Source organism: Elaeis guineensis, chromosome 16 (genome assembly GCF_000442705.2).
Source record: "Elaeis guineensis isolate ETL-2024a chromosome 16, EG11, whole genome shotgun sequence".
NCBI lineage: Eukaryota > Viridiplantae > Streptophyta > Magnoliopsida > Arecales > Arecaceae > Elaeis > Elaeis guineensis.
This window is the reverse complement of record NC_026008.2, coordinates 25,611,884-25,623,513: the sequence shown is the minus strand read 5'-3', so window position 1 is coordinate 25,623,513 and position 11,630 is coordinate 25,611,884. Positions and strand designations below refer to the sequence as shown.

The following is an 11,630-nucleotide window of genomic DNA, read 5'->3' as shown; positions in this document are numbered from 1 at the left end:
AATTTCCCCTTTCAAGAAAACTGCAATGCAAGGTGATTGGAAGGCTATGATTGTTTTTAATTCATAATTTCCAGAGAACTGCAATTTTTTCTCTCATCTGGAAAGATGGCTAATACAATCCAATATTTTGATCAAATATTTTTGTTTCCCAAGTTACTATTGCTCTCGCTAGGAGATCTACCTTGTCCCAACAGTCAATGTTTGATGCGACAGGCCCAAGCTTCACCGAACAAATAGCTGCTCAGGAGTCCGGATGGCATTTATAACCAACGGGAGGTAGAAACCAAATCCAGATGACAGAAATGCTCGTCACCTTTCCGAGACGACGGATGATGTCCGCGTAATTTTTTTTCTTTTGTGGGGATAGATGACACTAGCAAAAGATGAGAGAGAGAGAGAGAGAGAGACGATCGCATTACCATCGCCATACGAGCGCGGATCCTCCGCGGTGCGCATTGGTTGCTAATCACCCATCGCACACTGCCGCGCATCAAACGCACCGCAGAAGAGCCGGTTTCCATGCGAAACACCCCCATGAGCAGTAAAAAAATAAAAAAAAAATTGAAAAGAAAAACTTCGATCCCAAACTCCTCTAGGTGCCAGCAAAACCACAATCCCCCAACATTGATTAATAAACAAACTAGATGATTAAATTTGAAAATTAATATGCTTATATTTAAAAGTTAACCTCTAGGAATCCAAAATCCTGAATGCTAATATCAAATACTAGGCAATCCTGAGGACAGTGAACCAGTTAATCAGCATGATTCACTGAAAGCTAAACAAAAGCAAATCCCTTCTTTATTTAGTAAACATACTAAAACATATAGGCGGTCCAACATTCCAAACAAAAGAAAAGCTGACAAGCAAATGCGTCCGTTATTTAGCAAACATACTAATAGATATAGGTGGTCCAGCATTCAAAACGACACAGTTAAAGGATCACGAGATGAGTCTCCATAAGCAAGGCCCAAGGGACCACTCTCTTTAGCCCGCAACTTTCCTTGGATAATAGCTTCTGGGCGCGGGGGCTTCATCAGGATTGGCGAGGAAATCGGTAAGGCTGTGCCATCCACCAGCCTTCATGCGAGGTGGCTGCCTTAGTGGTTGAGGACCGGCCTTCAGGTGCGCCAGCTTCTGCGAGGCATCTGAAACTTTGTTGGAGCTCACTTTCAGGTGAGCCAACTTATCAGTGACGTCAGAAACACTACGCGAGTCTCTACCAAGATATCCTGCTACTCAAACAGAAACCGCAGCACAAAATCAGGCAAATGTAAAATATCAACAAACAATCATAGCTGCAATAACTTTAACATGGCACCTAAAATATTTGCTACAGCCGTTGCACCAGCAATAACAATGAAAAGAGCACCTAAAATGATTGCTATTGCCAACAGTTTTAAGGACCCCAGAAATTGCAGGATTGAGGATTTCATTGCCCCCACCCCCTGCCACAACTATAATATGCACATACCGTAGGGGGACAATACATAAAAAATCCTTTGTCAAAAGAAATGCACTGCAGGTTCGCAGAACCTTGAAACTTCGTCATTAATGCAGCCTTTAAAAGCACGGGAAACTTGCAACATACCTGGATTGTTTCTTGCTGGTGGACGGTATCGGGATTGTTTCAAACCAATCTTCGTGGATTTTTCATTCTCGGATTCCTGAAGATTGTAAATTTCTTCAAGACATAACCCACACACACACACAGACAATTGAGTGTCAGCATAGGAGAACTTACCTGATGATTCTCCATCGCTAGTTTCCTTTGCACACCTACAATGTACAGAATCATCTGAGACTCAGACATATAATCTTTCAAATTCCTTCAAAAAGGAATTAATGGTAAACCATGACATGGCCCTTAAATGGTTGATGTCATTTCTGGTTACGGGTGTCAAACAAACTGGGCAGATTGAACTCGGCTCACGAAGAGATCAAATCAAGCTTGGTTTGAAGGGAAATGAACCAAAAGCTTAAACCACAGCAAAAATAGTCCTAAGTTAATTTCAAGTTGAGCCAAAAATTAACTCAGCTCCATCAGACTAGGCATAAGGCTCAAATTATTTACTTTTTTTTTTTTGAAAAAATACAAGGGGCAAAATTCCCCCAACTTTTATTAAAGAAATGTATACACATCTGTATTTTATATAACAAATCAATGGACCAACATTTTAATTGGTACAAGTTTGTTAATTTTTTGGATCAATTAAATGTTAATTTAGGTCCGGACCAAACCTTAAACCAAACTTGAGATCAAGAATTGGGCTTTCGTTCAAGCTTGAAATTAAGCTCAATATAGCTCACATTAGGATCATCAAAAGCTGATCAAATATAGCTCAATATGAAATTAAGCTCAAAGTGAGCTCCAAAAAATGATAAACAAAGCAAACTTTATCTCAGAGTTCAATATCGAAATTAATTTCATACCAAGCTTGATCAGACTCAAGTTCAATCAAGCTCAAGCTCAGTTACACCCCTAGTTCTGGTTTAGGACAAAATGTATGCAAGACTAAACAAAATGTATGCAAGACTAAACAAAAACAATCACCTGTCCTCATGGAAGCATCACCATTTGCAGATGACAAATTGGTTGCTGGCTTTGTACCGGATAAAGCTCCCATAGAATATCTCCTAGCATTCTTCTGTTCAAAAGCTCCTTTCATTCCAACTAAAATGATGAAAAGCAACACTGCAGTTTAGGTTCATGCAACGCTGCCAATAAAATTAAAAAGGAAGTCACAGAAAGGAAACAAACCAGATGGAGGTGTTGCTGGCATTCCTGCTGGTCTCAGACAAACTGATGGTGGGATATAAAAGCAGGGCTGCAATATCAGAGGGAAGATGATAAGCATCACCAGAAGAAGACAGTGAGATGAAGAAGGATATTCTAACTATCTTTGACTTTGCATATGCATGCCCAATAAGTCACCTGGAAAAAAGAATGTTGAAGAGCCTCTGCTGCTGTGGGTCTTTTGCTGGGATCCCAAGAACAAAGCAGCTGCATATGTAAAGAACAATTACTACGGCATACAAAATACTTCAGGAAAATAAGATCACTCTTTTGAGTTACTCAAGCATACAAAAATCCATTCTGAAAGTTAAACCATTAATCTCCAAAACCACGGCTTACCGATATTAGGTTGATCGCATCCTTGCTAGCTGATGGGACCAGCAGTGAAAGATGGACACTTGCAAACTACAAAATAAGGAGAAGAACAATATAATATTAGTAATTTTAATTCCCAAAATAACTAAAAAACAACAGAAACTATGTCAAGATGTCTAGCAGCAACAGCACTTCATGATAAGGGTAAAGAGATGCATTTAATCAGCACAAAAACATGACCGCCACCAGCAACACCAAAGACTTCATTAGTTTTATATTTTCTCTTTAAGGTCAAACTAAGAAATTAAATGCTACATGTGTAAGCATTCATACATGTGAAAAATATCTTTACTGGTGCTAGAATGCTTCAGAGCTCAATGAAAAAACAAACATGGCTTAATTAACCCAAAGAAAGTGTGGAACAAAAAGCCAAATGCCTGCATAAAGGGCTATCCATTCATTTGAGTATATGTTGGAGAAGATATGACCATCATACACACCAAGCAATCAAGAATCCACCAAACCCCAGGATAACTTCTAATTCTATCAGGTTGTATTTAGATCTAACATGAGCACAATTTAGATGTTTCTCTAGATGGACTCGAGATCTTTCTCCAGGATGGATTCAAGAAGGTGCAGAAATTAGAGTTCCACCATTATTTCATCCACACGCATTGCCATATCCTATTCAGGTCCACTTGAATAGACAAGCATAGCAACAAACAGTCGCCAATGCATACAGGACACACATAAACCCTGAATACTTGAACATGAGGAAGGCATTGTAATCTTCTGTGCTAGTGTCTTCCATCATAGAAAACACGTTTTGATGGAAAAAGCTTACATCACAATCATGGTGAGAAAGATGATGACTACCTAATCCTTGGGCCTGGCTAAATTTCTAATAAATGATCTGGCAGGTACATATATAAGATTTTCCACTCTCATCAAAGCACAAGATCTGTACTTGGATGGTGCCACATATCTTTAGAGAACACGTGAACAGCAAAAGGGTGAAGAAACCATCGACTTTTTTTTATTCTGTTCTCTTCAATATTAGCATTCTCTGTTCTAGTTCACAGTAAATTGGGATAAACCAATAATGAGACTTGCTATAGCCAAGAGATGGACCAATAAAAAGAGCATTAGGAAAAGAAAAACATTGCAAAGACCTATATTTTTAAAAAGGGAGCATCGTGACCTTTTACAGAATGCCTCAAAATGATGCAACTGAAACCATGAAAAAAGGCAGAAAAGCAGTCTAATGATCATGAAGACAGCAACTACTTAGACAAATATTGGTATCTGAGTAAAAGGTTCCCAGACAAGTTAGCATGCAAAAATTACAGGAATGAAAGAATTTTGATATGTGAAGCTTCAAAAATGTAATAATGTTAATTCAGGAGTCCCACACATTCAAATATGCAATGTGATTTTGTATAACAACAAGATGTAATATCAAAAACAATAATGGAGAAAAATTTAATATAATAACAACTCCATTGCAAATCTACTTTTGTGCTGGCAATATACAACCAAATGGCAAATACAAGTGACCTACCCAGCTATCCACTACATTTGATGCATTTTTCCAACTATCGAACAAAATACAGTAAGAAGGGGTAAACAAAATAGAAGGCGCATTTTGGAGCACTATCAGTGACATTTGATGCATTTTTCCAACTATCGAACAAAATACAGTAAGAAGGGGTAAACAAAATAGAAGGCGCATTTTGGAGCACTATCAGTGATAAAGGCAGTAGGAGTAAAAAAGGCATAGCATTTTGGAGCACTATCAGTGATAAAGGGAGAAAAAACCTGGGGAAACTGAAACTTGATAGCATCTGCAAGCTGCAGTCCTTCAGCCCAGGTACCATGATTTGGAGTACCAATAATACTACAAATTTTGTATATCTCATCCGCTTCACTGAATAAAGAGTATATATAAGATGTATTATTCAAACATAAAGGGAGAGGAAACATAGAAAAGTGAAAAATTGTTTTCAGTGTATGTCAATGCTCAAATGTTTATAAGCTCTCAAGACAAAAAATACAACACCGTGAAACAAATACCTTGAGCCTGGAAAAAGAGGACGGAGAGTGAAAAGTTCAGCCATGATTGCACCCATCGCCCACATATCTACAGTTGAAATAAAGAGAATCATGACATATTCAAATGGCAACACATTTCATCAAATACTCAAGTAATGATTAGATTCTAACTCACCAACTGCAGAGCCATAAACAGAAGACTGAAGCAAAACTTCCGGAGCTCGGTACCTACAAAATCCACATACATTGAAAATTGACAGTCATGGAAAGAAGTGAACCAACACAATACATATTAAAACAACCATGTTTCAATACTCACCAGCGAGTGGAGACATATTCTGTATATGGTGGATCTGAAGAAACCTCACGAGCAAGGCCAAAATCTGCTATCTTGATGGTGTCTTTTGTAACCAATAAGTTTTCTGCAAAGGATGTCAAAATTATGTAATCAATGGCACAACTCACAAGAAAAAATGGCTTAGCAGATGCAAGCTTCATGTCTTGAATTAAGAGAATGAAGCATTTATAAAACAGCAAAAGGTTTTATAGGAACAGGAAAGTGCAACTGTGATTTTTGCAATTTCAAGTGCAAAACTCCACCCAACAAAGACAAACACCATCTCTTCATTCCATTGGCCAACATGGAGAAGTACATACAAAAACTGAACTCAAGCAACACTTGAATGAAGCTAAGCAAACTAGTATAAAAAATAATTGTGTGAAAAGCAAATAACCACAAGTAACACCTAAGAATCAAACAAGCCACAGTAAAGAAAGTTCAAGTAGAAAAGTTCTACAGTACTCAACCACCAAACAAGTCTTTAAACAAAAATGAAAAAGAAAAATCAGTAAAATGAAAGAAACAGTAGAAAGATAGAGGTAGAAGCATGTCCCCATTTTATCTTGTATCAGCCTCAGAGGGATCAGACAGTTGAAAGTAAAGATAAAGGTTTGAAAGTTTTAATAAAGATTCACCAGCAATTTACGTTGGTGCACAAAATAGGTATCTAAAAACTATTTGACAAGGAAGACACAATCACCGCATCCGTGTTGTTCAGGAAGATTTTGGAATATATAGAATTCCCTGATCTTAAACGTCCCAAAGAAATAAGATTTTTTGGATAAGAAGGGGACTTGGGAGTCTGATACATATTTAACAAACTTCATTTAGCAAGCAATACTCTGATTACTTCAGTGATCATATGAGGAAAAATATTTGCTTCCATGCAATCCATGTTCTTTATATAATACAAAATTACAAATACTAATGGCAAAACAGAAATAACTTTTATTTCACTACACCATGTGGTCAGTCCATTTGAAACTCCTGCTTCACCATACTCTAATAGTTGAACACTTCTAACCATGCTTGTACTTCCAGATACAACTTATTCATGCATATCATAACTAACAGCCAGAGATGCTAAAGGAAGCACATGTGCTGCATTAGTCCAGGGTAAGCTTTCAAGAAACATTCATCAAGTTCTTGGTCTGGAGCTTGAATCCAACTGGACCAAGAACTACCAGATGAGTCAATATTAATCCATATTCATGGACATTTTGTTCATGTAGGCTAATGCAGGAAACACAGATGGTGGAAAAAAGATGCAGAATAAATTACAATAAGTTTAAACAAGAAACTCAACTTAATGTGGCCCAAACCAATCCAAGCAGAAGTGCTCCTAACTTCCTGCCAATATTTCAGATGGTTTCCAACTGCCAAATTCTAATTATGCCTCTAATTTGTTATACAAACATACAATAAGTGGTCCAGATAGTTATAGCACTGGACAATAACAATGACAAACTATTACAACTGCAAGAAAGACACAATAATGTAAAACAGAAATCAAACATAACATTCTATCAGATATGAACAGTACCAGGTTTAAGGTCACGGTGAAAATAACCACGGTGGTGCATGTAAGCCAAAGCTCGGAATATCTGAAAGCACCAATTCCTGACTTCAGCCTCTGAAAAAGATTTCCCCCTATCTTTCATAAGCTGATAAAGATTGCATTCCTGAAATTACCAAAGTAATCAAAATTTAATGTCATAATATGCTCAACCTCAAGAAAACCATCTGATTATGACTAGGACAGAGGCATACCATGTACTCAAATACAAAGTATAACATATCATTCTCTCTAATAACCTCTTTAAGCTTCACGATATTAGGATGGTTCATCCTTCTCAAAGACTGGAAAAACAGGTACTCCATTTGTGAGAAAAGAGCCACCCAAAAAAGGGACAAAAATGGTAATAATATTAATATTACCTTCACTTCCCGAAGATTCATGCATTCTTCCCAAGAATAATATTTCCTCTTCATTTTCTTAATTGCAACCTGTCAAATTGAATACAGTTACATAATGCAGCAGCATGAGACAAATGATACAATATATTCGGCAATGGCACTTTAAGATGCAAAGTTAGTGGAGTAACATTGAGCAGGATTCACAACAACTCCATCAAAGACAAATGAGACCCTAACAATGCCCCAAAGGCCTCAGCAACTTAATTTGCAGTTGATGTAGCTGAAGCATTTGGTTACTTAAAACTTGTTCAAGTATGACTGCAGTATCTGATTGGCCTCCAGATACACAAAGCCAGGCCCCAGAGCAGTAAGAAATGTCTTTGCACACACAACAAGATACTTACAACTTCACAAGTTTGTTTATTTATTGCTCGCCAAACACTCCCAAAGGTTCCATCACCAACTTCTTTGATTACCTTGTACCTGTAACAGTGGTACACAAGTACCATTCAAAATAATTAGATGCTGTGGCGTGACAATTCAACTGAAAAACAAACATAAAAATATACCTTTCCATGTTTTCGGCTGATGATATACCCACAATCGGCTTATTTGAGAAAAGGATGTCTGAAAAATAAATTTCTGCAGATCCCACTATAAGTGTATCTTGAAAAGATAAACTTCAGGGAACAAAATAACTGGAACATCAAGCCAGGTTTGCAACCACTAGATCATTCCAACGGATGCACTTCAAATTCTTTATTTCTGATAACTTTCAAATTGTATTTTTGAGACCATCTGCCTTCAGTAGTACAGCGGACAAAATAATGCAACTCATATTAGCAGGAGAGTAGGAAAAGGAACCCTTTACTGCTCTAAACTACTGGAGAAAACATAGTTCAAGCATGATTTGGATTTCCCATATAACTTCTTCAAAAGATTAATATCAAGCCCGCTCTACACTTGAGACAAGGAAGAATATACTAGAAGAACTATAGATGGAGGTGCAGCAAGTCTAATAGCTAGAATCGGAGAAGACAGATAGGAGCTATTAGAATTTAACCTGGGATAAGAAAGCCAAAATATAATGATCAGAATTCAAATAACAGATAATTTCAGAATTAAATAACAGATAATTTATGAGACGATCATGACCTACCTGCAATATAATTCTTTGGTAACAAGCTCTTTAGACCGCACATAAACTTCAAGCAGAAGGTATGCAGAAGAAGAACTGCGAAAACCAAAAAATGTTGGAGCATGATGGCAGCAGGAGCACCATATTCAACTAGTGAGTGAAGTTGGTTTCTAAAACTGCACTATAAATCCAACACCAACTTCAGAAAGCAATTGCATCAGGCAGCCCCTGATGGTCATAAAACAGTAGCTGGGCCCTAAGTACAGTTAACAAAGGAAATGAGAAGGAAGTCTCCAAGAACGAAGAACCGCCAGTCAAGAACCTCCTGGAGCAATAAGACTCGGCACTGAAAGCAGCTTGACCAAAAGGGCACTTGCTCCATATCTTAGGTACAAAAGTTAAGCCCACACAAGTACACAAAGGTATGACCTGGCAAAGGAAGCAACAGACGTTACTAAATCAAGATATAACAAGGCCACAGGATGATCTTTCTGTCAGAAGAACAATAGGACATACAATACAACTACCAACAGAAATCGATTTAAATGTGCTTAATATCATAATTACCAAAACTTGGCGAAAGATATCTTCACAGTTAATAAGCATGTTTATTCATTATTGTCATCATATGCTATATTAAAAAGCAAGCTCCTCACCACTTTCTTAAGGGCATTCTTACAAATACATACTTTTAAGCTAAATGCACCAACCTTAGTTAGTCTCTCTCTCTCTCTCTCTCTCTCTCTCTCTCTCTCTCTCTCTCTCTCTAAGAGAGAAATAAGAGTAGCATACTACCCAAAAGTGGGATGGCATTATTACGTTACATAAAGTGTCGAAAAGTTCTCATCAGACAGGGGATTACAGCCACTCAGGCTTACTCTCACATGGACGGGGTATCATAGATACAAAAAATAGGAATGGCCACTCTGCAAGTGATGTGAGGCTGCATACACTTGATCCTTCCTAGACCTTATAGTGGCAAAAGCCTTGTGCACTGTGCCACCTTTATTTACAAGATAGTATGTGAACCAAAAGTGTGAGTTATCAAATTACATGAATAATAGGGGAAAAATATCATTGATCATATCAATGGAACTGGACTATGCTCCGTCCCATATGCATCGCATGTGCAAAATACAATCCATGTAATCAATACTAACAAATAGGATTACATTAATTTATGAGAAAGGCATTTAAAATTCATTTTATGGGTGAAGATGCTTGTCACTAATAAACATCCAATCAGCATAGGTAGGTAAATTTTCCATATATGAACAAAATATAATCAGCACCCTCAAATTATTATTTCCACTCCATTTTTTTAGGAACATCCACTTCATATTTTCTTTTTATAATTATGCAACAGTAAGAAGCAATCCTTGCCACCATCTTGCGATAATTAGCACAAAATTTCTAGCATCCAATACAACAACACAAGCTTCACTTTCATCATAGGAATGTGGATATCAATATATAAGAGTAGCATCATTAGTACTTATAGTGCCCCAATTCTTCCAGATCTAGACAGTCCTTGATCATATCAGCATAATGCATGGCGTCTCCATAAATAGTATGGAAACATCTAATGAATTACACTTAATTCCAGCCTAACTTGTCCCATTTTAGAATTGTTTTCCATCAAGAAAGTGCAGCTAGCCCAAATTTATGGAGATATTATATTCCAATATACAGTATCTCAATAAATCCCTCTTTGAGGAGCAACAGGCTGGATGCAGGAAGAGTACATGGTTCTTTTATGCATGATCAGTGATTTTTTTCCCACTAGTAGATGAGCATACTTGCAATGAATCCTTGGTGTTATACTAATTGAAAAGTTTTCTTACCTTAAAATTGCTTCTGATTTTAGCCACAAGAGACCATGTCCACGATGTGGTTAAAAATCATGTTCTAGGGTCAGATTTGGGATGGACTCCATAATCTGCAAGCCATTGTTGTACAGAAATTTCTCCTATCATTACGATCGAATATGTGGAAAGCTTTCATGATAATTGGTTGGGGTCATCCGATAAGGTTCTATATAGCATAAACCTATCTTTATACGACATCACATCTTTCATAGCAATCAAACAATAAGCTGGGTTTTTATCAGCGATAAAAACTATTTAGCCTAATATTAAAAAAATTCAATTCCTAAAAGAAATAGAGACAGTAAATAACTCAAAATCATAGATACTGAAATCATAATCCTGGTATGAAATTTACTCATCCGCAATTAGTCGTAATAAGTTTATCTAAAACCTAATCTTCACAAATCCTAATAATTTCACATGTTTGATAACCTAACGTCCGATCATTGAAACCCTTTAGTCATCCCCCCCTCCCAAAGAAAAACCACTGCATCAAACACGAATCCCCTTCAAATCCACACACCAACATAAAATCAGTCAACGAATCAGCAACAATACACGGAAAAAAAAAGGAATTAAAAACAAAACAGATCCATGTATCAGAAACCCTAGTATCGCTAAAAACTCCTCGCACCAAATTAAATCCTAAAATTCACCCCGATTCCCCGTCAGATCAAACCCTACGATCTAACAATAACCCAAATTCCAAAATCGACAACCCAAAACCCTCGAAATCAAAGAAATCGAAGGGGGCGGCACCGCCGATCAAGAAAAGAGGAACACGAGATCCAAAAAACAAAGACAAGATCCACATAAGGGGCGGAAGAGAGAAAAAGAAAGAGATACCTTGACGCCTTCCGGCATAACCTCCTTCGCCTCCCACCACGAGCGCAGACCGACTCCAGGGCCGAAGCGTGGTCGTCCAACACAATAACAGAAGAAAATAACAAGGGAGAACAACTCCTCATCGCCGAGGAGCTCTATTTATATTCTAGGTCTCAAATACGCTGTCCCACCGGAACGTCTTGCTTAAATGGAACCCGTGGTATTGGCTATTTAAGTACTGGACGTGACGTCATGGAGCACCTCACCGAATTAAAAAATTTGTCCTATTGCTGGTGGATTTGCACTCTTTCCTTTGGGGGCTCTACTTCGGCGTTATTTAACTCTCGCGGGTGCGGATAAGCCTTGGGGAGTCGGGGC

At 37.7% G+C, this 11,630-nt stretch overlaps 1 protein-coding gene across 2 annotated transcripts; it reads right to left on the bottom strand.

The window, feature by feature from the left end:
- Positions 1-779: 779 nt before the first annotated feature.
- LOC105059272 (cyclin-dependent kinase F-4) lies at positions 780-11,410 on the bottom strand. Of its 2 annotated transcripts, none has more exons than XM_010942513.4 (18): positions 11,274-11,410; positions 8,581-8,988; positions 7,991-8,484; positions 7,826-7,904; positions 7,443-7,511; positions 7,275-7,364; positions 7,048-7,186; positions 5,484-5,586; positions 5,340-5,392; positions 5,186-5,252; positions 4,931-5,039; positions 3,137-3,202; positions 2,936-3,004; positions 2,762-2,828; positions 2,555-2,674; positions 1,745-1,779; positions 1,592-1,667; positions 780-1,235 (listed from the first exon to the last, which is right to left on the bottom strand). In XM_010942513.4, the coding sequence occupies exons 3-18, from the start codon at positions 7,996-7,998 to the stop codon at positions 988-990; spliced, it is 1,398 nt and encodes a 465-aa protein (XP_010940815.1). In that variant the 5' UTR covers positions 7,999-8,484; positions 8,581-8,988; positions 11,274-11,410; the 3' UTR covers positions 780-987. The 2 variants fall into 2 exon arrangements, with proteins under 2 accessions (XP_010940815.1, XP_010940816.1); XM_010942514.4 differs by having other exon boundaries at positions 780-1,232.
- Between the last annotated feature and the right edge of the window lie 220 nt (positions 11,411-11,630).